Below are 26,151 nucleotides of genomic sequence, written 5' to 3'. Positions count from 1 at the left end.
ATTCAGGAAAACTTTCTTCTTTTTCATAAGAAGATTTTCATACTGGTCAGCTGGGTCGGTCCAGAGGTTCATTTATTCCAAGATTCAGCCAGTGACAGGCGCTCTAAAACAGCGTGTAGGAACAAGGCAAGGAGAAAAGTGATGCTTTTCTCACTTTGTTCCCCAGCCCCAGTAAAACCTACGTACTCACAACAATCGATACCTTAGGAACTTCCTGAGTTAGAGGCTCTCCCTGTATATACTTGTTGTGGTTCCTGCACAGCAATGCTGTCTCAGTAGCCATTTTCTAGCTTACCAAGGTATGCAAACATTGCATTTCCCTTAGTGTCAAACTTTGAGTTCACTGAAATATGCTTGATTATTTCTCCAAAATAAAGAATTCTGAGTAGCCTAATTTTTTTTTTTTTCTCTATAGCAATGCACAGACGGCTATGAATGGGATCCTGTTAGGCAACGGTGCAAAGGTACAGTAAAAAATTTTCAAAGCCAGTCCTGCCGTTAGTATTCCTTAAGTATTATCATGACACACCCCTGTTTTGGACAAGAAGGTGTGCTTGCATGACTCGTTGTGTTATTTGTATTAATGGCTGTTGCAGGAGGTTCAACTGTTAAAAGCATGACTTGTGTTGTTGCTAACCACAGATATTGATGAATGTGAAATAGTCCCAGATGCATGCAAAGGTGGGATGAAATGTGTTAACCACTATGGAGGATACCTCTGTCTACCTAGAACAGCACAAATTATTGTAAATGAGCGAGAAGAAGCAGCAGCAGCAGCTGAATCCACTAGTGGTCGAAACAACGTCATTCGACGGACCCCAGTTGATCCTCACCGTGCTCCTCCAAACCCAACTCATCAAATTCAGTGTGCAGCTGGGTATGAGCAAAGTGATCACAATGTGTGTCAAGGTAAGCAAGCTGCTGTATGACTTACTTTCAGTAGAATTGGAGTGCATGTGATAACAGATCTAAAGCCTGGAAAATTACATCCTGTAAGTCTTGCATGTAGTTGCATATATTGTTGCACCATTAAACTGGACACGTACACGCTTCCTTAAGACACACAAATAAAATACATGCATATCGTTATTGTTCAAGGTAACAGAACTTGCAGTTTGTTGCAGCCTTACGGTCTGTTCCATCTATCTCAGGCTAGCAAGTAGAATTAATTGTGTTGTCTGTAGATCCTCAAAAAAAACTTTAACGCAAATAAACAACTTCAGTCAAACATTTAATACCGTATCAAGTAAGTTCAGGAGAGGCAGTGCTTTGAAAAAACTAGGCAACGTCGCAAGTCATATGATAGATGATTTCTAAAGATTTGGAAAACTATGTATTTTTCAGTAAGCTAATGCTGAATGGAGCAAAAATTAACCACCGTATGAACTTTTGCTTAGACCAGACTGTTATGCCGAAGAATGCAGTCTTTTTATTATGTATGGTCAAGCAGTAGGAACCAAACAGCTGAACAGCTTGTGCTCTTCTGATCTCTGTGGAAGCAGTTCTACGCAGACCCTGCCAGGTTACTTCCAGTCATAGTCTAGCCAGTCGTGGAATCTGTGGCACTGAAGAGCTTTCATCTGAGTGTACATACACCACGCATGGTGCCAAAATTCTCAGGGTATTAGCAATGTTAATTGTATGCATTCAGGAACCAGACTTACAAGCGCTACTGTAAACTAAGGCTGTTTCATTTATTATTCTATATAAATAGTTTACTCTTACACTTGCTGAAGTAACAAATGTTTTGTTTTCTTTCGTAAAAATATATTCTACTCCTTGTTCATAAACTTGGGTTTCAAGCATGTTAGTGGGATACCCATGCAAACAGAGGGTAGAACTTGACCCCATGGTTCATCTTTTCCACTTTGTGGCCCGTAACAGTATAATCATATAAAATAGTACTTGAGTGACTATAATCAGGGCAAGCTGTAATATACAGTGGTAGTTCCTTTCTCTCTGGTATTCGTGTATACAGAACATTATTTATCACTAGTAAGTAAATTCCCTGTCATTCTGAAGCACAGTAATCATCATGGAGGCTGGAGAAGTTATTTCTGTAGGCAAAATCTCAGAGTTGCATTTCTGGCTTATCTGCTAATGTTCAACATTTCTGTCACTCAAATTCAAGAATGTCAAGTAAAGAACCTACCTCAGGAAGTCAGTACCGAGATCCCCTTAACCCTGAGTGTTCGCTTAGCGTTATCAAGGGAAAATCAATGCCAAGGATGGCAAATAATTTCTCCTTGGTTTAACTCAGCGAAGTAGCAGCAGAACCAGGAACAGAATATGGGACTGCTGAGTGTGATCCGGTGCTCCCTTCTTCAGGTGATGCTGCGTTACTGGGGCTGGCACTCATCTTTGCCGGTGAATTGCAATAAACTGCTTCAACTTGAGTGTGTAACAATATTTTTCTTTGATTAAAAAATGCAAGTAGCACTAGAAAATTTTGAATAATGATCATCACTTTTTCTACAATGGCTTTAGGTGTATCAATTGAGGATAGAAATCCCCAGAGGATCAGATCAAGGAAAATTTACCAGCATGTAGTACCAATACCATATTTTCCAAAAAAAGGTTGAGAGTTAGGATTAACTTAGAGACTGGCAACTGGCTGAGGTTTTTGTTCTGTTGGGAGAAGATTGGTGGTGATACATTACTATCATTTTTACTCCATGCTCTGGCTTCCTGAAACTTGCAACTAAACATTTACATTAAATTCACAAATCTTTGGTTAATTTATAACAACAACTAACTGTTGTTGTAGTACCAGAACTTTTTAACTAACAGACACACAAAGTACAGTGAAATCTTGGGCTTGGCTGAATCGGGGTTTTGCTACTAATTTCCTCATGCCAAAATTTCAATCTAAATGCAGAAAGCATGGAAATATTAGTTTTTAAAAGCTGCAATGTATTGTACTGAATGCATTCCAGCTGGAAAAAGGGTAGTGGACAGTGTGCTTGAAAGAAAGGATAAAAGACTTTTGGAGCACTTAAAGCATGCATTCAACTTCATGATCTTCATGCTTTTCACTGCTGAAAATATCTTATAAAAGATAATCTTGATCAGCAATGGTCCCACTGTGGATTTATTTAATTATGGTTAAAAGACTTCACTGTGATAACTGCTTGAGGCTCCTAGGGAGTGTAACTTACACATATAGTCACACTTAAGCTTGTTTTATTGTTTAGTAAATCAAATATGAAGTCCAGCTCCTTCTAATTGTTTGCAGATGTATGACATTTTCCTTCCAGTCCAGCAGCACTAAGTATTTTATAACCAATCTGAAAGTGTGGAGACCTCTGTTTAAAACAATAACATGCTCTGAGGAGCTGTATTACTGACATCATACTCGAGTATGAGGGGCCTTCTGTTCTAATACAAGTGTCCACTCCCTTATTAAACATTGAAGAATGAGGGTATGATAGGCCAAATGCACTCATGTTGGTTTCTATGCTTGGCATAAACATGCAGAAATGACACTAGTCCTGTTGGACTTCAGGAGGCTTCAGTAACGTGCTGAGCTTCATTGTTAGGTAGAGCATGATGCAGGGTGGCCAGATCCTATTTCTACTGAGAAACATTCAGAGAGGCACGTGATTCTCACACTTCTTAATCTACCAAAACACGGCCGTGTGCCTGAGTTACAAAAGATACTTAATACCTTCTTAACTTTTGACCTGAAGAAAACAAATGATGATTATGATATTTACCAGTGGTGAGAGTTTTGTGTCTGCAATGCATGCTGTTACTTATTAGTGACCGTGTACCATATGACTAGCACAGGTGGCAGGTTGATAGCAACCATGCTGCCTTGCAGAAGGTAACTTCATGGAAATGACTGCAGGATCTTATGATAGACATCATTTTTATAACTACTAGTCGTCAGAAACATGTTCTTGTGTAACTGTGTTGATGTTAGAAGTGTGGTTAGCAAAAGCTTCCCGGGAAATTCTGAAGATACTTTATGTGAGCAGTAAGTGCCAGGAACCCCCAAAACTGATTAGAAGATGAGGGGAAGTTATTCTGAAGGAAGATCTCTTATGCAGAAAGCGTACAGAGCACTGAGTTTTGGGCTTCTACCTAAAACACTTTAACTGTATCTTAAATTCTGAGTTTATGACCTTAATTGATCCCCCCTCTCCCCACCTCTGTACAGTCAGTTCCCATTTCACTGTCACTTTACCTCTAACCCAAAGGGCAGCTGAACTGGTCACTAAGGTAGATTCCCACATGTGGCATCTGCCAGCACTTTCAGGAAGCCACTCAGATGTTCTGAGCTGTCATTCTGAAAGTGTCACTCAAATGGGGAAGAGCAAAAAAAATCAGAGTAAGAAATATTTTTAAGCAAAATACTGAGTTAGCTAATATTCAGAGACACTTTTTGCCTGATTAAAAAAACATAAAAAGCTGCACTCTGTACCTGCATACAAAAACAGAATTGTATTTCTACTGTGTTGTTAGGCTCTCTGTGATTGAGTCTGCTTCTATTGAAGTCAACTGAAAATCATCCAATTAATTCAATTTTGTCAACTCTAGTCTGCAAGAAACTACTAGCTTTTCCTAGAATGTTAAAGGCACTTGAATGAAAAAACGACCAAGCAAAGGTACCAAATAACCTGTAAACTTGAGAAGGGAAAAGTACTTTTTCTTTTTTTGCCTTCCTATCAAGCAATAAAGTAAGCAAACCTGTTTGCTGCTCAACTAGATTAGCTTCCTATGGTTCTCTAGTCTCCTTATAACCCTTTGTGCTCTTGTGACTGTAAAATACAGTGAGGGGAGATGTTGTAATAAATAATACTAATGCTTTCTTATATGGGAAAAGAAGAGGCATATTTTCCAGATCTGCCTAGACTTGATGGATGTTGGTTGCTTTTTTCCTTCTCTATGGGGGCAAAAAGGAATTGTTTTCTGTGCTGTAGTTATTTTTACCCTGCAAAATCATTTTAGGGATCTCTTCATTGATAGGCTTAGGGGCTTTTTGCTTAATTTTCCACTACTTTTCAAAGTAATTTACCATACTCAATCTAGGCTTTTACCTCAAGAAGTTAAGCAAGTATAAATAAGTTAAGTAAGCCCAAATTCCTTTTCTTTTTCTTTAGGAGATAAGGACAAGGGGGAACAGTTTACGATGGTTTGTTTTCCATACAAAAATCATTATAATATATACATATGTATGTGTATCAGGGATGTGGAAATAGCATATGGACAAACTAAAACTTTGAGAGGTGCAGGTGCACTCAGCCTGGCCCTTTGCAGATCTGGTTCAGATTGGAGGGTCTGGCTGTGCCCCCAGCAGGGTGTTCTTCATTGACATTTTGGTTGGGGTGCAGACTGCACTTGTGAAATGCACCTCCTAATGAGCTCCACTTAACACGCTTTGATTTGCCTCACTGAGCGGTCTTGGAACATGCAAACCAGATCCCTTTCAGACAAAGTAAACCTGAAATGCACTGCAGGAGTGCCACTAATACGCCATAGCCACTAATGAGCATTCAGGCCCCGGGACCAGACCAGAGAGAACGCAGAGACCCTCAGAAATGCACGTACTGGGATATTGGAGCCTCTGCACCAACTTCTAATCTGCTCCTGTAGTTCCATGGTCTTTGCTAATACAGACATAACCTAAAATACACCTATAATGGTTTCTTAGTCTGGCCCCAGAAACATTTTGGGGAGCCTTTTGAAATATATTGCCTGTAATTAGAAGAGTGCAGCATCCCAAGCTTTCTCACTTCTTGTATTTAAGGAGTAATGCTTTCAGTACTACTTTGGAAAGAGCCTGAGTTTTGTTCCAGAGTTGACCCTCTCAACAACACAAGACCAGTTTAGTTTACAGAACGGATGAGGAGAGAGGCTGTGGTAGGAAAAATAAGGTCTAGTTATTTGTTTTAGGATGCCATTAGTTCATCAAAGTGCTTACTCAGGCACAGTTCATACATACATATGTTTGCTGCGGTACTTCAGCAAGTGGAGAATACTTGTTGCTAGCAGTAGCCACCCTAAGAGGCTGACCTGGTTACACATTCCATTTGAACACTAATTACTTAAAAAAGGTATAGGAATTTTGCAGGTCTAAGTATCCACAGAAGGATACAAGCTGACATTTTCACAGTTTTTTGTGCTGAATGTTCATAGACACCGATTAATTTCTTGTACATTTGGGTACATAACGCAGAGATCATCTTTCATCAGCCCATCCTGAACCAATTGTTCAAGCTGTTAATCTGTGAAACTGCTGCATTTTGCTGCAGAGAACCCTTTCTGGAGCATCTCTTTAATAGCCTTGAGGGACCAGAGGGGAGGTCACAAAAAAAAACATCTTGTTTTGAGGGCCTGAGGGCCTGATTTTGGGCATTTTCAAAATTTGGCCACTCTGAATAATCTTCCCATCTGTGCTATTTGCACAGCTGTGAGTGTCATGTCAAGACCTTGGATAGATATTCTCTGTTCTGTCTGACCATTTTACTGTGAACATCCATCACAAGCATAAATACTAGCAGCTGCTTTACTTCCTTTAGTTAGTTACTGCTTTTCCATTATTCTGACCCCTGCAGGAATATGCTCAGTATGTTGCAGCGAAAGATTCATACCATATGCTAATCACGCTCAGCGTCCTAGATTCAGGCAAGCTTCCGAAAGTTGTATTTACCTTAGCTTCCTGAATAGTGATTATGCAGGCAAACACTAAACTTCAAGTTTAAGTAAACTCATTAGCAGTTCTCATGGCTTCTTCTTCAAGAAAAATGGGATCATACAGTAGTCACATCGACTGTCATACTTTTGGGTTTGATTTGTTGATTGTAAAGCCTGTTTGCTTAGTAGCTCTGAGGAGGCTAATGTTTTGACAGACAAAACAGCAAATGTATTCAAGAAGGCACATGGCCTGAAGAAAGTCCAAACCTCCAGCCATCTGTCCTCCTTCAGAATTTCACACTCTAAGCTGGAGGTCTTTTTCGTAATACATTCAGGGATAACACCAGATAGCAAAGGGGAAGAATGCACTTATGTCTGATCCTGACTGGGCATCCCAGTGTGCTTGGCACCCATTAAAAGGCACAGAGTATTTTTTCATCTCTTCGAAGAATTCCCTGTATCTGTGACAAGCACTCGGACACAAGCATCCTAAGTCAGTAAACCCTACAAGGAATGATAGCTGTCATGTTGCATTCAATAGCAACAGATAGCATAAAACATGATTTGTGGGGCGTGGGTCTGGCTTTTGTTCCCTGTTTCAATACCTGCTGTCAATGAACTGTGGTCTACAGAGTTGCAGGTTTCCCTAGCAGTAACAGCAGTGTGAGAGCATCCTGGAAGCTACTTTTAGCACCCTACTTGGATAGTTTTATACCATTGCCACATTATGGATAGATTCTTTCTCCTATAGTTCCATGGCAGAATTACAGCAATGTTCTCAATGTGTTTGCTTTGAGCAGGTCTGCTGTTATTTCATTCCACGCTACTGCATTATAGTTCCTTAGCCTGCTGAGAAAGGTTGTGTCTTCCTCCTTTCTCCCAATTGTTTGCTCAAGGTAATTTTCTCTCAACCAACACTTTTTTTCTCTGTTTTCAAACCTGATTCCTGCTTCAGATTACTTAGTATATAATGGAAATGCTCATATCTGTGTTTTATTTTCATTTTTGAAGCTTGGGTTACCAATTGACTTTTTCTAACCCTAGAACATCTCTAAAGGATCTTAGCATTACAGACACACTTTTTAAAGTTCCAAGGCATTTATTGAGCACCTCCAATGATGGGATGCTACTTGAGCAAGCTGGAAAACTAGTTCAGCTGAAGTTCAGGCTGTTATTTTCTTTATTTTATTCTCTTTCCAAGTGATTTTCTGCATTTCTTTCTCATGGTGGCAAAGGAAGATGATAGCTACTGTTTGTATTTGCCTTTCTGTGAGTGCCAAGATGGTCCAAAAGGAAGAACAAAGCTTCCCGCAAATACAGAAGTGGTCTGTTTGATTCTTCACTGTATCACCTGGCGATGCCTGTGTTCCTTTGCATATCCTTTACTAAGGAAAAATATGTGCTGCACTATAGCCAAGGCAGTCTCCACCATTACTTGAATTAATTCACTATGTTGTTTAGGTTTGCTATTTTCCCATTTTCCTATCATCAAGGACAATGTGTTATAGGACCATACTAGTGAGATATTTTTGGTCTGGTGGAAACCATAATGAGAGGGTAATTTTTGAGTTCACCTTACCAGGTTGTATCTTAAACATTGTGGATATTTTGTGGTATAGTCAACTATTGTTGTACAGCATTCTGTTATGGCAACCCCTTTGTCCTGTATGTGCGTTAACCGAGTAAGAACTTTTACTTTTTGTTCGTGTGTTTCATGTGAGTTGAGGTTGGCCATCTCCTTTCATTATACTTCAAGAATATTTATTCCCATTTTCCCACTGTGGTGCTTTTTGAGCTATTTTTTGTGGACTATCATCATTTATGCATGTTCTATAATGCTTTATACAAGATTTAAGCATCCTTTCGGCTGAAGGGTTCTCATCAAAGGGAGGTTTGCCACATACCTCTCATGAAGTTCAATTGCTTCTATCCACAAAATCAGAAGATCTAAACTTGGCTAGTAAGATCTCTTCTCTCTGTGTGTGACAAGAATATATGGAATAGGTAATCAGCCATACAAGGTTCATGGCTAAAAAGCATGATAATTTCACAAAGATTATATATCTTTTTTCATCTCTAATACACTAAGGTTTTTTTCATAGAAAACAATAGTTTTGGAGAGAAAGCTATTTGCCATAATTCAATATACAACAAAATTTAACCTGGAAGAACTTACTAAACGCACAAGAATCCTGCTTGTACCTTCTTTCATTTACATTTTAGCTTTACTAAAAATACAGGAGGGATTTGCAAATTACATAGCTATGAAGTAATTTAGCATACATGTAGTTATTAGAAAATACCTTTTATGCTCATTAGCCTGTCTGTTTTATTTGTTGATCTGAAATCATGTTAAAAGTTGGTGCTGTTGTAAGTATAATAGAGAAATTATTAGGTTTTGTTATGTATAATTTTATGGTAAAACCTGTAGCTTTGAAGCTGGAAAAAGTTGCTAAGAAAACATGTGTTACACACACTTCTGTAAGCTACAGTGCTAAGAAAAAGTTCTTGAGGCCCAGAAATGAATTAGACCTTTTCTGGCCTAATGTATCCCAAGCTCTTAATTAGGCATTTTTAGAACAAGATATTCAGTAGAGCCTTATCAGTTGATGTTACTGAATTCCTTAAATAAATAACCTAACTGAAAAATGCCCTGTAACTATTCTGCAGTTCGAAGGTGGGCGGTTGTTTGTTGCTTTTGGTTGGTTGTTTTTTTGGATTTCTGTTTTGTTGTTTTTTACACAGCTTTCTTACTTTCATTTCTTACTGTCACCACACTAGTTTTCAGGAGGTGGGAAAAATAGTACTTGTCTGGTCAATGATAGTGGCGGTGACCATAGATGGCTAACCACAGAAATAGGTAAAATTCCTAAATAGGATGATAAACAATTCCGTGGGTGAAGGTGTATCTCCCGGGAAGAGACGGTTACTTTGGGAAGCTCTGAATCTGTCTTTATTAATTCCTGATTAAAAAAAAAAGTATGCGTTTGAGTGGACATACCTAGACATCGTTTAAGCCTATTCAAAACAGATCTCGAAAAGAGAAGACATGGCTGAGCTTTCTTTTACAAACTTTCTTTTAATCTGGAGTAAACTTCTATTCTAATGCGTGACCCGGTATGATATGATATAAGCAAATCTGACAGTGCACTTGAGCATGTTTAGTCCATGCCTGAACAGATGTTCAATGTAGTTTCCTGAGTACAAACAGAACTTGTTCAAGGATTTTTATATGCATATGCCTGCATGGGTGGGATTTCTGTTAACAGGTAACCGGTCATAATGTGTGCAATCAAACCTCAATAGATAGCGAAAGCAATGGAGGGTACGGTGATTTTGAAGTTTCAAGCCTGAATTGGCTCAGGAATGTTTTTTGTCCATTAACACCAGTTAAATCTTCAGCCTGAGTTTTCAAAGTAATTGGTCACTGTCTACCCATTAATCTTTTGTTTGAAAAAGATGGTCTTTATAAAGGAGAACTTCTGCCAGCTTTCTGCTGGCCTCTGAGTAACTAATAATCTCAACTACTTTGATAATATTGGCACCTAAATTCCACCACCAGCTGTTGCTTGCACCAAAAGAAAAACTTTGAGAAGTCAGATTGCTGTGTGGAACTGGGGTTTATATGAAGATTTAGAAGTTCGGTTTTCAATACTTAAAATTCACAAGAGTTAAAGAAATCAAGGACAAAAAGACAAGGCATCTTATGGGATGAAAAAAATACCATGATGCAAAAAACCCCCCAGTAATATGGATAATCAATTACTGCATATTTCTCAGCATTGACAATTTAAAAAGTGATCCTTATCAATACTGTAACAGCTGCCTATTCTAACTGAAGTAGTTAGAATTAGAAAATGCAAGGACTTTCGACAGGTAACAATTTTCTGTATGGTTTTAAAGAGATTGCCAATAAGCTGACATTTAATAACAGCCTTGCACAGAGGAAAGGAATATAAACATGGCAAAGTGAGCAGAAATTTAAGTGTGATTTTAGCTGACTCAACCTAGCTTATCAGAAAGATGGAAAAAGCAATTTCTTTCTTGTCTAGACTTACTCAGTGGAGAATTTTTGATATCTGGGCTGCATTAGAAAAGAGCTGGAATTAAATACACATCTAGAAGCAAAAAAAAACACCCCAGTTCAGTATTTGGAGAAGGTTCATCTAAGTTGATAAAGATAGCATCATTTCAAGAAATAGATATTTGACAGGTGCCTTAAAAAAATAGTTACCGAGTTCTACACCGAGTTTGAAAGTATTTTGTTTTGCACCTGCGTTAACAGATCTTACTTGTACTTCTATATCTTGTAGTATTTAAAGCACTTTCTCAGTAGATTACTTTGTTTTCAAGAGCCTTTCTTATCAGGAACAAGTTCTCCACATCGCCTTTAGATGATAAAGGTGAACCAGACAAAACAATGTACTGCCTGTCACACTTCAGGCACATTAAAAGCAGTAATATTTCAATAGGCAGTGTTGTAGTTAGCACATAGTCACATCAGAAATAAGCAATGCTTTGGAGCAGCCACTGATCTGCCCCTGTAGGCTTTATTCCTCCCAGAAGCTTTTGGAGACTAAATCACAGAAGAGTGCAGAATCCAAAAGTCATTCCCATTTCCCAGAGGTAAAGAAAAAACACATTCTTATCTGAAGTCATTCTGCTTGCGTTTACTCTGCACCTAGATATTTCTCAGTCTTATCTATCTTAATGTGAAGGATCAAGACAGATTTTCTTTCCAGCTCATTCTTTGTATGCTACTTGAGTAGAAAAGGAGTTCCGGATGGTTACAAGACCCTAAGTAAAGATGATATTGCCGATGCTTCTAGGCCTAGTATTTTTTACCTAATGCAGAGGACACTGTGCAAGCGGATAAAAAAATGACAGCCTTAAGTCAGCAACGTTGTACCAGTTGAGCATCTCTTGGGATGCTGGCCTTGCAGAAGCAGGAGAGCGTTACAGCTCAAATGAGCCTGAGTTGAAAGAGTTGTAACCATCCTCCTGATGTGGCTTGTGCACTGCAAAAGTTGGGTGCAGAAGAAAACCATCAGTTTTTCCCATCATAAACACTCTTTGACCATTACTTAAACATTCCAGAAAACATATTCGTAAGTTTTAATCTACTATTCAGCATGTAGCAAATGATTATTTTGGAGAGGGGGCTGCTTTTTTTGTGTGTTCCAAGATAAAGTATTCCTCTGTCAGAAGGCTCTATATGCCTATAAAGGGAAAATTCTCCATTTCTAGAAGATATGAAAAGGTTGCTTTGTTATATATTTAAATCAAAATGTTCTCTCCATTATGATTTCACTGAATTTCAGTATTCACTGTGAAGAGAATCTCCTTCTTACTATGTATGCAGATTTATAAGGCTCCAGGCACCTTTGAAATAAATTGAAAGCACAGCCATGTAATAAAGCCAAAACCAGAAACTAGCCAAGGAGATCCACCCAGCAACACCCTCGAACACCCTCAGCCTCTTCCCCTAAGCACAGCTTTAGAGCACTAGCCTTGATCTTGTCTCCGCTTTCTCCACCCTCATGAAAGCTTCCTGGGGGATTCCCCAGCTAGCAGAGAAGCTGGAGCTATGCGAGTGGCTGTTCCTGATGCAGAAACAGTTCACTTGCTTGATTTTCTTACCTATCAAATAGCTTCTAAGGAGTGTGGCTGTTTGCAATACTGCTCAGCCCATTTCAAGGGGAATTTTGCAAAATAAGAGCAGCTCACAGCAGGAGAAAGTGACAGTTTAGGGATGAGGAGAGATTTTAACAACGAAGAAAATGAGATAAGCGTGGCAAAACCATACAGAAATAATGACGGGGTTGCAGAAAGCAGACTTGCAACTGCTGTTTCCCACTTTGAAACACAGTAATTCAAAACTTTGTTTATGATGATGAAAGGTGGTCAGAAGACCCCAGAAAAGGAAACGCTTCCTGAACTCGCTGCTCTAGGATATGAGGGAGGCCAACAGTTTAAGAACAGTTTAAGTTAAGTGAAACCAGAAGTTAAAAAAGAACAACTTTTGAAAGAGATAACAAACCTAATGTATGTGTTTAAGGTAATCTTTAGTTATTAAAGGATGTCAGGATTATATTAATTGCTGGAAAGTTGATTGGCAATATCTGTACCCTTCTGAGGCATCTCATGCCCAATTTGAGAAAGTGTAGTGTGTTAAATTTTCCATCTTTCTGGATTTGGGGCCTGCTACCTGTGGACTGAGCGTAAAGCTCATTCCCCAGAGCTTTGATTAATCAGTCTGGTGGACATCAGATGTGCAGTATCGTAATGGAACCATTCCCTGCCCTACAAGCTGCAGAAGGTTGAGACTTTTAAGTGTCATTCTGTTGAAAATTAAAACCATCGAGATTCAAACAAATTTCTGTAATTCTGACAAAGTGATGTATAAATAATCTGCTCTGACTGTTAGCTGTCAAACACAATTTAAAACATTTCTATATTGAAAAGAAATCAGGTATTAATATCAGAACATTTTCATTACAGGACTCACAGTTTGTTATTGGGGGAAAAAGCATGCAACACTGAAATTCAGTGACATCATTTTGTACTGCCACAGCTTTCAAGGGCCTTACTTAGGCTCCATTCTTCTGGACAACATATTCATGTAGAAGGAGTTCTGTTCTGCTCTGAACAGCATAGTGGTGCATGCACTTGTGTACCTTCACAAGCACGCCCTTTACACAACATAATTGCTGTGTTTAGTGTTGTATTTGGGACAAAAGCAGCAGCAGCAGCAGCAGCTTATATCATTCTTTGCATCTGTCATGTCCAACCTAGCCAAAAACTGGCCTCAGCAAATTCTGGCTCGTAGATGCTGTGGGAGCCCCGGGGGCTCCATACGCATGCCTCATCTGTGACCAAACAGGGGCTAAGGAGCCATTTCACAGCGCCTTGTCCTCAGGGTGGAGTCACACTCCTACGACAGCTATGATCATTAAGCTGAAAGCAAAATATTAAAGAGACCAAAGGGACCAATTGGGATTTTCACAGTCTGAATGGCCACTCAGGGAGTTCAGCCAGAAAGAACGATCCTAAGTGTCTAAAAACATGAAAAATAGCAAAAAGGCGACACAAAACTGTTTTTTAATTTGGCCGTAACATCCCAAGTGGGACAGCTGTGGGATCTGCCTGGATCAGCTCAAGACAGTCTTTGCAGAACACCGCAGAAGCTCACGCAACATGCCAACTAACACGCACTCCAACTTTATGGCATAAAGTTACAGAACTGTCTCTGTCACACAAATTCTGATTCAAGACAGCATTACTGTCCCGTTGGGATGCAATTGGGATGGGCTGAGTAGACAACAGCCCTTAAAAACTGGGATGATAATATGCAGGTTTTTCCATTCCTATCATTTGTCCTTAATTTGAAAAATTAAATGCTTATGTCCCATTGTTAACTATTCTTAGCACTAATTTCACAATTTAGTCCAGTGATGACCAAATGGCTTCCTTACAGGTTTTTTTTTTTTCTCTCAGTTCACAGCTGTCCTGAATTTATTTAGTTTGGTGCTTAGGTTGCATAAAAAAAGTTCTGTGACTCAGCCTCCATAAATGTTTTAATCAGAAACCTCACTTGACTCAACTACTGCCTGAAGAATGCTATATGTAGAAAGTCAGAGGAAAGAAAGGTAGTAGAGTTCTCCGTTCTGCTTACCAGCTTAGAGTACATTTACAGCATCATTGAATAATTCAGGTGAGAAGGGACCTCAGGAGGTCTCTAGTCCAACATCCTGCTCAAAGCAGGCTCAGCTCAGAGGTCAGACCAAGTTCATCAGACCCTCAGACCAGGGAGGTTTATCCAGTCAGGTCTTGAAAACTCCTGTGGATGGAGAGTGCACAGCCTTTCTGGGCAACCTGTTCCACTTCTTGACGGCCCTAATGGTGAAAAAGGTTTTTGCTTATATCCGATCAGAACCCCTCCTTTCAATTCACCCTGAGTAGATAGAGACAGGCAAAAGACACGTGCTGAAGATGCAGACTTTCTCTTACACACACACCCCCCTTCATTTTTCATTTGTATTGGTCCCTCAGTTTTGCTTATCAGACTGTTTAGATCTATTTATTATTTCATTTGGCTGTAGCACAGAGAGGGTACCAGTCACCAGTGAAAGCTTCCTTCTGGAAGGCACTGTATGCACAGGCGCAGCAAAAGCACTCACAGGAGAAAGCCTTCAATCTTCATACTTTTAAACATTTGGCTTGCATTCCTTCTTTACTCTATTTTCCTCAATAAAAATAAAAAACATACCTTCCTGGGTTTTACCTATCACTATTTCCTACTGTATTTTTCAGAACTAAAATTTTTATAAAACTGTGCTATATTTATGGGAAAGACTGGTTTGTTTTCTTACAAAGGGCGAAGGTGAGGAAGTGTATAAGGGAAAGTAACACAATTCTTGGGCAGCCCCGAGTAGCACAAACATTTTCATGGAAAGCAGACTAGCTAGCGAGAGGCTGAATGTCCTTCCCAGTCTCCTGTGGCCCAGCTCTTGCTGCAAGTGAATCTCTGCAGCTTTTTCAGTTTCAGATTGTTAAAAGAAAAAGAAATCTATATGTATCGCCAACCGGGAAAAAATGTAGTTTCACTGATCTGTGTCTGTGCTGCTTAGTGTGCAAAGCTCTGAATAAATGCAACAATTTTTTCATAGCTAGTGCCTAAACTTCTTAAAGTACTGAAAGTATATCAAGACCAATTTTAATGAACAAAAGCACTGCTTATACTTTGAGGTGTCATATTAAGAGACATTTAGTTGTGTTCCAGCATTTAAAGCACATGCTTGGATCCCAACAATTTCACTGACATCTTTGCACGTGCCTAAATTTACACAATTACTTAATGCTGTCCTGAATAGGAATGCTGTCCTAAATTAGTCCTTCACCTTGTTGCTAGGATCTTTTATTTTAAAAACCCTCAGTAAAAACTTGCCAGAGCAAGCCTGCAATACCAAGCACAGGCCGAGCCTATTCATGGGTGGGTAGGAAATTCTTCAAAGTATAGGAGGGAGTAGTCTTGATCTGAAGGAACAGTGCTGTTTACTCAGCTTGCAGTTAAATTGCTGGGACATAGTTTTCAGATAAATCTGCTGAGTATCCCAGCTTACCTCACATCTAGCAGTACTGTCCCTTTTAGATACCCTTCACGTCATTTTTGTGTTTATTTAATTCTTTATTCTCTCTTCCTCTTTTCTTTACTTAAACTGGCAACAAGTGCCAAAAACTGACTCAAAACAGCGATTCACACTGTGATCCCGGATAAATTACTATACAGTTAACAACATCACAACGTGAGTTTCAAAATGTTAATGAAATAAAGCTGCTCCTTCAGGGAACTAGATACTTTACAGTTTGTGATTTATGGTGACTCTAAATAGGATTGTGAACAGTTTACAGTGCCAGATGAAAAAACTATTGTCACTTTTACTAACTAGATACTTCATGCCACTTCTGTAGGAAGCGATGCCTGGCTTGACTAAAATAATCATCTCCTCAGCATCCTCTGAATAAAATCTTATCCATTCTAGAATTTGAATTGCAAAATCGTTATGACCTGAAAATCAGATACATTTTCTCCATTATGAGGAGCAGAACAATGTAGCGGACGTGACTGGTTTGGGACAGAACGACACGTAGCTTTATGGTCACACAGAGTTTGTTCCATAAACTTCTCAGATTCATTTTCTGGCTCAAGAGGTTTTGCTCTCTACTACTGGACATTTTGGGCAAGCACATGTACATGTAATAAGTGTGGAGCCTTATGGGGTAAATAAAGATTACTGCACAAATAAGAAAAATAATAAATCAAGACTAAGTTTTAGGTCAATATGCAGAATTAACCTATTTACTGAACGTTCTGTAGATAAGAGATCATTGTTCTTTGCTTTGAAAAGATTTCTGGTTTTAATATGTATTCGGCCATTACTTATCTATTATGCTTTGCTTCCTTTTTATTTTCCTTTCATTGAAAATGAGACCTAACTTCTTAAAAATCATTTGGACTTGATCCTAAAACACACTGAACACTTCCCAGTCCGTTTTAAAATAATAGGGTACAAGAAACTTCATGACGTAGTTTTCATTCCTCTCAGATGTTTTTGGAATTTTGAAATCAGTTCAGAAGATCCTATTTTGTAATTATCTGAGACGTTGTATTTCTCTTCTTGCATATTGATCTTTTGGCCCATCCATGAAATCTCCACAGCATACTAATAGTCTGTTAGATCCTAAATGTTTAGATTCAAGACCTAGCTACAGAAGGTGTTCAGCTAACTGCTAGAAGCCAATCTTGTCGTTGGTCTTCCACTAGTGTTTTGCATATTTATTGGCAACATCTGATTAGTTAAAACTGGCCTCTAAATCAATGGAGTTGGTTAGATCCTATATATGAAAGTTTTCAGTCTACTTACACCTACATGTTTACAGTCATTTAAAAAACTTCCCCTCCTCTTCAGTAATCGCTGTTTGGAAATCTTATATTTTGCAAAAGCTTTTAAAAATCTTTGCAGGCCACAGATATTGTTACCTACCGGACTGGTTCCTGCGGTCCTTTGAAACCTTCTGTTCTCTCCTCTCTTAGACTGTAGGTTGTTTGAAAGTGGCGCTGCCTTTTGGTTCAGAGTTTGCATATCAGCAGAACAGTGGAATACTTATCCGTGACGAGGGCTTCTGTAAGCTAACAGCACAGAGAAATACAAGAACCATGTTAGACCTCCTAAGCTTATGCAATAAATTTGAAGTTGATTGGCTAGGAGAAGGCTTAATGTTGCAAACAGTGGTTTGGGTTATTCAAACTAACAAAAATCATAGTAGCATAAATAATAATAGGGTTGGTTAAATTACCAAAAAACTTATTTTAAAACCCTTCGGCTTGAGAATTTTAAGCAATTCTCCCCCTTACCCTATTGGTGAGAAATTAACACACTTGCAGATGTTTACTTTTCCTCCACTATAAATAGACAGTCTCACTAATGCTTCGGTACATACCTCCTCGCTTTACCTTTTAATTTCATTCCTTGCTCTTGGCATTAATTACTTTGATATAATGAGTGTCCCCTAGGTTCATCTTCTGTCAGTTCATCTCTTGCCTCATCAGTTATTGGAAGATAGCACTTCATGAAGAAAAAGCCACTAGTCTTTTTTTTTTTTGCCATCCAGCAGATGAATGAGCATGGCATGGACTTTCCCCCTGAAGTGCACAGCTGCAAAGCTGAGTGGACAATCAGTCATACTGGAATTAAATCCATCTGGAAGGCATTTGAGGCAGCAAGACATCTATGAAAACCTTGAGTGTGATTGACAGCTTTTTCCAGTACCTTTGATGGAAGTCTAAATTGAGAAATCTCTTCTCCCATCCTGCAAGAATTTATGAGCAAAATTTATTTTGACCAACCAATATTGGCCTGTTTTCAACAGCATATGAGGCCCTTACGTTCCCCTGCAGGCTTGTGCTCAGTAGTTAAACTCTGCAGTGGTCATGGAGAGGCTAGATTAGATTTTAATCTAACTTTTATGACTGTCTACTTAGAGCTAGAGACAACCGGGCAATGAAGCAGTTATGCTGAGCAATGTACTGATAATGTTCTGGGCATCCCTCAGAAATGCCGAGACAGGCTACATGTCCTTGGCAATTAGCTCATACAGTCAATTTGCAAGAAAATAAAAATCTGGGACCTTGTGTCTTTTAAAGAGGGGATGGAATAGACTGAAAACCAAGCAAAATACCTTCTGAAAAAAAGATTAAGAGAAGGAAGGGCCTTAATGCTACCTTTTTGGGAAGGATGGCTAAAGCTTCCGGCTTCTTCCTGGAGCCAGGAGCAAGAGAAAAATGTCTTATGCCACAAAGTATTAAAAAACTTGTCCGGTGAATCCGTCAGGGCCTGTTACTTCCCGTTCCTTCCCCATGTTAGCTACAAAGTCAACTCCTATTTATTCCTGCCGGTCTCTGGAGGCAAGAAGCCTGGTTTGGATGGGCATCTGTACTAACAACTGTTGCACAGTAGGTCTCCTCCTACACGTAGGCTCCATCCTGCTGGTGCTTTTCAATGCCTGCCAGCGACCCGGAGCCAAAAGACTCCGGGTCTTTTGTTGAGCAGTTGTTAATATTGGTGTACCCCTTTGAGGACTGAAACAGTTAATTCCTCAATGTCCTTGACTATACTGCCTGCTTAACATCAACATGTTCTGGGGAGCGCCCACACTTTGTCACAACCACAAATAGTTTCAAAAACAACAATTTTCTTTAATTTGGTTGTAAACTACTCTTTCAGGAATTTCATCAACTTGCACAGAGTAGAAGCTCAGAGGAGCTTCTTGTCCCTTCATGACCATCTTGCAAAAGCTGGTTTTCTCACCAAACTGTGTTTTGACAAAGTGTGTTTCTCTCCCAGTGCTCGCTTACCTGTGTTCTGTACATTTTAAGATCATCCCGAGACTTGCACAGTGCTGTATCTATTTTAGATTGTTTTTATTGGCAACTAACATATACTACCATGCACCCACGTGAACAAAATTACAGAGCCCAGACAACTTTTGTACAGAGTTCCGTTGGCCACAGATTCTCTGTGGGTTTCATTTGGCAGAAGTGATATCAAGCAGAAGTCTTTCCCTCGGCTTCTGATGTAAACTAAAATACACCTTATAAATAGAAAATACAGGCACTGAGAGCAGCGCCTTTGGGCAAACAGCCACCTTTGGGCTATGGGAAAAATTCAGTTAGATATGATTCATAAATATAATGAATAGGGTGGCATAAACTCGCTTTGCTCTTCACAGACAAAGGCACATTCTCTGCCTTGAAAAATTAGAAGGGCAGAACCCAGAGGAATCGGGAAAGAAAAACAGGAGGAAAGTAAAAGTGGGAGATTTAAGGGGGAGGGGAAAAAAAAGTGGGCTTGAGTTGTCAGAGTGGAAAGTATAATTTTGACAACCATCAAAGAATGCATGGAGTAAAACAAGGGGCTTTGTTAGGCACCGAATCCCTCTGCATCTCACTTCTGATGATCACCACGTTTAATTTTGCAAAGTTTGAAGCGTAATACATTTCAAAAAGAAGTTAGTTTGTTCTTTAAGCTCTAGTTTAGTTGAAGGCTCCTATTGATTACAGCTGGAGCTGGATCAAGCTTGTGCTGACTGTTCTCCTGGCAGACTCTCACTTGTAAATACCTTTCATCTCATCCAGCAGTGATAATGATGTGCTTAGAAGATGTGGCAGCAATTATTTAGCTGCTGCGTTAGGTTTTCTACTTTACGCTAGCCAAGTACCCTAAAGTCAGACCATAGAAAGGGATGCTTACATTTCATTAAATCTTAAGATTTCTTCCAAAGAAATTGTAATGGCTCTGTTGTAGTTTAAGTAGTCATTTCTTTCTTCACTCTCACTGACAAGTTTGGAAGCGAAGGGCCCTCTTCCATCATGTTTAGCAAGTTTAAAGATGTTACAAGTAACCTTGTTATCTGATAGCACACTGCAAAGGAAATCCCCTCAAAACTTCCATTTTTCCAGGTTTCGGAGCATCCTGTCTACTAACCAAATACAAAGCAGAAAAAAAGGAGCAGTGTAGGCCTTGGTTACTCTCTGAATGGATTTACACACTTGCTTAATACCCTGTAAATACTGGTAAATAAAGCATGGATCTTGTCAAACTTAAGTACGTAGCAAATAAGGAGCATTAGAAACAGCACTAATAGCAAATAGAGCTGAAGTATCTACTGCCAAGTCAGTGAGAGATCCCACGTCCTGCCTGGCAATCAGTCTAAATACATCCTTTCTCCCACTTCATGTGACCTTTTCAGGCCAGCAATGTTGTGTGTTAGTTTAATATTTGAAAACTGGAACTTTACTGGTATTTGGCCTACTTTTTCCTATTTATTTTCTAAACAAACGATAGCCACTCCCTTCTTAAACTAATGTTTAAAGCTTCGCCAGAAGTCTGTGGAGATCACAAGGTATTTAAAAAAAAAAAAAAATCACATGCTCAGGCAAACAAAAGCAGGTTGCTCCATTTCACCATCCCAACAGCCCTGCAAGCAGACGTCAGGAGTACTCTACTTACTCTAGGAAGAACTGCCGAAATCTCATTTTCAGTGAAAAGTGCCAGGATTATGGTAGCACAGAATCTATTCTGAGGCAAACCCATGTAACTTCCCAGCCAAAGACCAGAGGGAAGAAAATATAAAAGAAAAAATAAAAAAGAAAAAAGCTGGCCCAATTGCTACTTCTACTTGATTGCTTAAAGGCAGCTGGGAAGTCAGATCCTTAGCCTGAGAGCAGAGTTAATCACAATTTTAAGGCAAAGTAATTTTGGAAGAAAAAATAACTCTCTCTTCCCAAGGAAACTTCTGTTTTTCAAAATGTTAGTTTTTATTTATTACTGGCTCATTGAAGGAACAAAGTATTTTTTGGTGTCTTTTTGCTTTTTTGTTCCCAAACACAGAAGAAATGTGGCTAAACCCCAGAAAATTCTTAGTTTGGGGCCAAAAATAATAATAATTTTCAGTTTTAAGTTGTTTTTTGTCAGGTTTTTGAAAGAACAACAAATACTTCCCGAGCACCGCTCCAACTTACAATCTTCAGTAGACTGCACGCCCTCAACTTATTTCAGTTACTCTTCTGGTGTGTCCCAGCTTTGCCCGCAGCCCACCATAGCCTCCCTTGGGCTCACATCTTGCTCTCACCATGTCCCAGGCACGTGCAACCACAGCAGGACATGTTCTCCGGCACTACACATGGTACACCATACCACCTTGGCACTTGCTAGTAGATATTCTTCTAACAGCTCTGGTTATACTTCGAAGCAGAAAAACAGCAGCAAAATACAGATATTAGCAGGTACTTACCAGCTCTCCGGTCAAAAACCGAGCATTGAAAACACCTTGGTGATCTAACCAGATCACACTGCTAGTCTTGAGTTAAAGTGTTTAACACACACTATTTCTGTAAGTGAGAAGCAGCTACTTTAGTAGTGTTCTTATGCATGTACCTTGCTTTTCCCCCCTACTTTTTGTCTTTAGCCTCCACATGTAGCCACCTCTGTCATGATACATCTTTTTAACTTCAATGTTCATTTTTCTTCCTTCATAAATATTCATACTGCTTTTTTCTTTTCCTTTTACCTTCAAAGAATAGGTGTCTTTTTCCCTGGTGCTTCTGCCTCTCTTTTGATCCTGCCTGGCTTTGCCTCTTGTATCTATTCTTTTTCAAAGAATTTTTAAACCTTCATTTTAAGCCCTCTTATTGTGAAAAATTACATGGAAAATTGGATTTTCCAGTTAAGTTCAAATGGAGAGCCAGCTAATGGGAATTAAGGCAAGACAGACAAACAAAAACTTAGAAGATACTGTTTCTAATGGTTTTGTTAGATCAGTACCATATAACACTGCTTGTTTGTAACACAGTCAAACTGATATTGCCACAGGAATCTAACTTTTACACATCCATTTCACTTCACTTTGCTTGTACTGTGCAACCTGAATATTATGCATTTCTATCCCAGCTCTTCCCATATACTCTCCCATCCCTAGAGTATATTTTGGACCGGGTCAACCCCTGTGTCTTTTTTAAGTACTATTTCCATAATTTGCTTTTATTGTTCTATCATTCAAAAGTTGTAGGAGGCGTGAAAGTGAATTTCTTTATTTCACAAGAAGGTAAAAACAGGCCGATGCCCACCAATTATTCTTTGAAAGTAAGTTCTAGATGAATTTCTTCAAAGCAAGGCATCTGTGGGTACATACAGCAACACACTAGAAGGATCATATAACCATGTAGGAAAAATTCATTACTAAATAATGCCTTCAAAGGCATTTCTCAAGTTGGAACGGCATCAGGAATCTGCTTATTTACGTAGGGAGCCGTGGAGATTGCAATATGTTGGTACTGCCAACAGATAGGATGATTAGTGCTAAAAACAATATCGTCGTTTAGATAAGCCTTCTCCTTCTGATAGTTGCTATTGAACTCAACTTGAACTTCAATGTTCTCAGCTTGGGAACTACAGTTATGATTCCTAAAACAGCTCATTCAGCCTGCGGAGGCTGAAGGAGAATAAGATTTTATTGATAAAATTAGTCCCTTAAATCAAATATTTTAAGTCCCTTGTGTCATATCTTAAGGTACTTATATCTTAATGTCCCTTGTTTCTTAAGTTAGCAAATTGTGCGCTGATGAGCTACGCACTCACTACCAAAAGAAATCAGGCTATTGTATTTCAGGCAAGGGTTGGACATCCCATTGTTTATGCTCAGTGCATCACTTTGCTTGCTGTGTTAATTTTGTTCAGGGGATACCTACCTGCCTTTACTGTCAGACGACATGCAGACCGTGGTAGAGCCACACAGACAGACTAGGTTTTCCAACAGACTGCATCCCCCATTGCAGTACCTTTCCAGCAACTCCCACGTGAAGATGCCTCCCTCACCATAAGGAGACACTGTGGTTCCTCACAAGAGGAGCGGTCTGATTAGGAATAAAACAGTTGAAACCATGCCAGCACACAAGAAAAGCAAGATTTTTTGCAGGAACTGTTTTCTGCATTGTCTCCGAATACAAGGTGATTTTTAAAGTGTGCTCTGAAGCACACTTTTTAAGTAGAAGCTTGTGTTTTCCTTTGCAGGGACCCAGCAGCTGTCAGTGTAAGTGCTGTGAAAAGGCTTGCAAAGATTTAATGAGTGATTCTTCAACTTCCTAATTAAAAACCGCAGTGAGCTTTCAGGCCTTTATTTCCCTAATATTACAGGTTGTAGCAGTAATATTTTGTTCAGTCAAGCCTAGCTAAAGGAAAATGCTTGTGAGGTTTCCAAGGAGAGAAATAAACAAAATGGAAATGAATAGGGAACTTGGAACTTTTAAGTGTATGTAATTAAGAAAAAAAAACATCCTTCAGATAATTCTGGAAACTATTAGGAGATATTCATAATTCATAACCAGTTGTTTGGTTTTCTTTCAAGCAAGGGGGCAGCTTTACATCAAACATTGACTAGCTTTTCCATTAACTTAAATAAACAAAACAGTATGCTTCAAGTTAAGTGAACATCTTTTTTTTTTTTGCTTTTCTTTTTTTAATAACTGGGTGAATTAGAAATAAGAACAAGACATTTACTTTCAAATAGGAAATTAGTTTGCATGCTATTTCTTCATGTTAAAAATACTTTGGAACTCTCACAAAAACAATGTTAAGCTGAATTTATGGAAATGTTCCATATCAGTTTTGAAGATGATATGCCAGATGTCGGGGAGAACTCTTTCATCTGCAATAATGGAATAGTTTAATCCACCCTTGTTGTTTTTGAGTATGGTCCAAGTGTATTGGTCATCATGGGTGGGTGATCCTCACTTAGGCAGGCATGAACCAAAAAAGCACAAGTTGTTAGACCTCTAGCACAATGTCACAAGAAAGCAACAGCAGGAAATACTCTACTGAAAGTAAAAATAAGCTATTGCGATGTAAATCAGAGTTTACCATTCTGACAAGTCACATTTTGAAGCCCTCTGACACTTGCAGATACATCGCACTGAATTAGTGGACTGTAACTTGAAAGCAAGTATGGCTCCATTTATGGCGCCAGCAAATAAAGCCGAAAATACAAGTTTTAAATTAATGTAGATCAATCAAAACCATGAAATACTTTTCTTTTATGATGAACAGGAAGACTAATACTTTACATTGTGGTCTTCTACTGGGGAAAAGTACTCTTCCCTTTGAGAAACTTTAAGCGCAAAGACATATTAATATCCGCATTCTTGCTTTAAGAATACAGGTTGAAGTAACATTGGATAGAAAATACCCTTCTTAAATGTCTTTTGGGATTAGTTTTTGTGGCCCTGTATCAGACTGATGTTGACATATTAGCCATAGCACTTTTATTTGTGATAATAATTTTAATTACTATATTACTTGAACAGTGTTTTATGTGTCACATTCATTTAATCCACTACAGTTGTGATTTGATAAAGAAGTTTGTCTTTTTATCAGAGCACGTTTCTACAAGATGTGTTGAACCACAACTTGTAATGGTGGGGGCCTGGAAAAGACCAACATAGAAAAAAATTGTAATACAGCATTAGGTTTTTCAGCTTGCCATTCCATTTCCAGCATGGACAGCTACTGTGCAGAAGGCATAGGAGCAGAATACACATTTGAGCACTGATGCAGGTTAAGCACCCTTACCTTGTCACCACTGAAACGCTGTCCTGAACGTAACGGTTGCAGGTATTGTCTTATGTTAAGATGGAGGGTAGAAAAAAAAGGTGTTCAATTACACATGGCATCTCAGTCTTCCAAGTCAAACAAATCTCAGAATTAAAAGCCATTTACCTTTCGTAGCATAATTTACAGACTGCATGGCATACGCTAGAGAAGGAAGGCAGCATTACAGATGGAGGCAAAGTGGAGGAGAAGGGAAGTAATGCATCAATTCAAAGCTTCATTCCTTATTTTCTTTTCCCTTTTCAGCTGCCTGCCACTCCCAAACATACATGTTGGAGATGTTCTAGTGCTGAAAGCTATGGCTCACTCCTTTATTTAGCTATTCTATCGGATAAGTCAATTCAGTTTGGACATACCAAAGACAATACATAATTGTGACAAAGTACTGCAGTCCAGACTTGATTATTACAGCTTGATCCCTTGTTAACTCTGTTGAGTAACTAGAAAAAGGATGCTTTCATATTCATGAAGTCACTGCAGTTGGGTAACTTTCCCAAATTCATGATAGTTGCTAACACTTTTGCAGTCTGAATACAGAAATCACACAAGGGACTATAATTTGCAATGCATTTGATTTTTTTAATTACATTTTCTACATTAATACCTTGCATTACTTTTATTTTGCTGTGCCATCATGTCCAGGAGTACTAAAAGACAAATCTACTAGGAGCTTGCTTTGCTGTACTCTTAAATTTGAGAAGGGAAATGTTTCGGCACACCAAAAGTCGTGCTGGTTTTCATGAAAATCTCATTAATTTAAACGTTCTACCTCACATATTTGCTTAAATGTAGGTCTTGGCTCTTACATATATTTTTCCTGTGCAAACAAGTATTTGTGCAGGTTACCTTCGCTCAACTGTGAAAACTTGTTACCAGGGCAATCAGTCCAATATACTTAACATGAAAGGGCTAAAGGAAAATTTAGAAGGGAAAGAGAAAAACCAGCAATAAAGAGAGATTTTATGGGCTGCTACAGAGTTGTACAGAATTATAGACGCTACCTCATGACACTACTGGATAGTGACTGCACTGTTAGAGTGCAGGGCTCTGTATTAACAGGTTTCGCCAGGCCAGAAGTGAGAAATTTCTCCAAATATTTAGTCTTTTGGTACCTACTGACCTGATGTTATGTAACAGATTTTCTACTGGTATCTACCACCACAAAGTACAGCCTCCCAACACCAATGAGTTAAAAGTTGTCTGGGCATCCAGCCCAGATGAATAACATCCCAAATGTTGAAGGAAGTAGCAAGGGAAATAGAAAAGCCTTTGACAGAAATTGTTGATAGCT

At 38.9% G+C, this 26,151-nt stretch overlaps 1 protein-coding gene and 1 long non-coding RNA gene across 11 annotated transcripts in view; one reads left to right on the top strand and one right to left on the bottom strand.

Annotated features, from left to right (window-relative positions):
* LOC142054924 (uncharacterized) overlaps window positions 1–26,151 on the bottom strand; it is a 174,540-nt gene that overhangs the window by 103,687 nt on the left and 44,702 nt on the right. For 7 of the 9 annotated variants that reach the window (XR_012659723.1, XR_012659716.1, XR_012659720.1 and 4 more), the window contains 2 exons: window positions 17,184–17,329; window positions 8,544–8,615 (listed from right to left, as the gene is read on the bottom strand). This is a non-coding gene — a long non-coding RNA (uncharacterized LOC142054924). Of the gene's footprint in view, window positions 1–905; window positions 1,199–8,543; window positions 8,616–14,314; window positions 14,480–17,183; window positions 17,330–26,151 lie in introns of those variants that run through there. The other 2 variants (XR_012659718.1, XR_012659721.1) reach the window with 2 other exon arrangements.
* Window positions 1–26,151, top strand: part of EFEMP1 (EGF containing fibulin extracellular matrix protein 1) — a 49,592-nt gene that overhangs the window by 3,493 nt on the left and 19,948 nt on the right. For both annotated transcript variants that reach the window (XM_075088141.1, XM_075088142.1), the window contains exons 3-4: window positions 416–464; window positions 643–909. In XM_075088141.1, coding sequence (XP_074944242.1) covers window positions 416–464; window positions 643–909 — 316 coding nt within the window. The remainder of the gene's footprint in view (window positions 1–415; window positions 465–642; window positions 910–26,151) is intronic.

This window comes from Phalacrocorax aristotelis, chromosome 3 (genome assembly GCF_949628215.1).
Source record: "Phalacrocorax aristotelis chromosome 3, bGulAri2.1, whole genome shotgun sequence".
NCBI classification, from domain to species: domain Eukaryota; kingdom Metazoa; phylum Chordata; class Aves; order Suliformes; family Phalacrocoracidae; genus Phalacrocorax; species Phalacrocorax aristotelis.
This window is presented reverse-complemented; position numbering and strand designations above follow the sequence as displayed.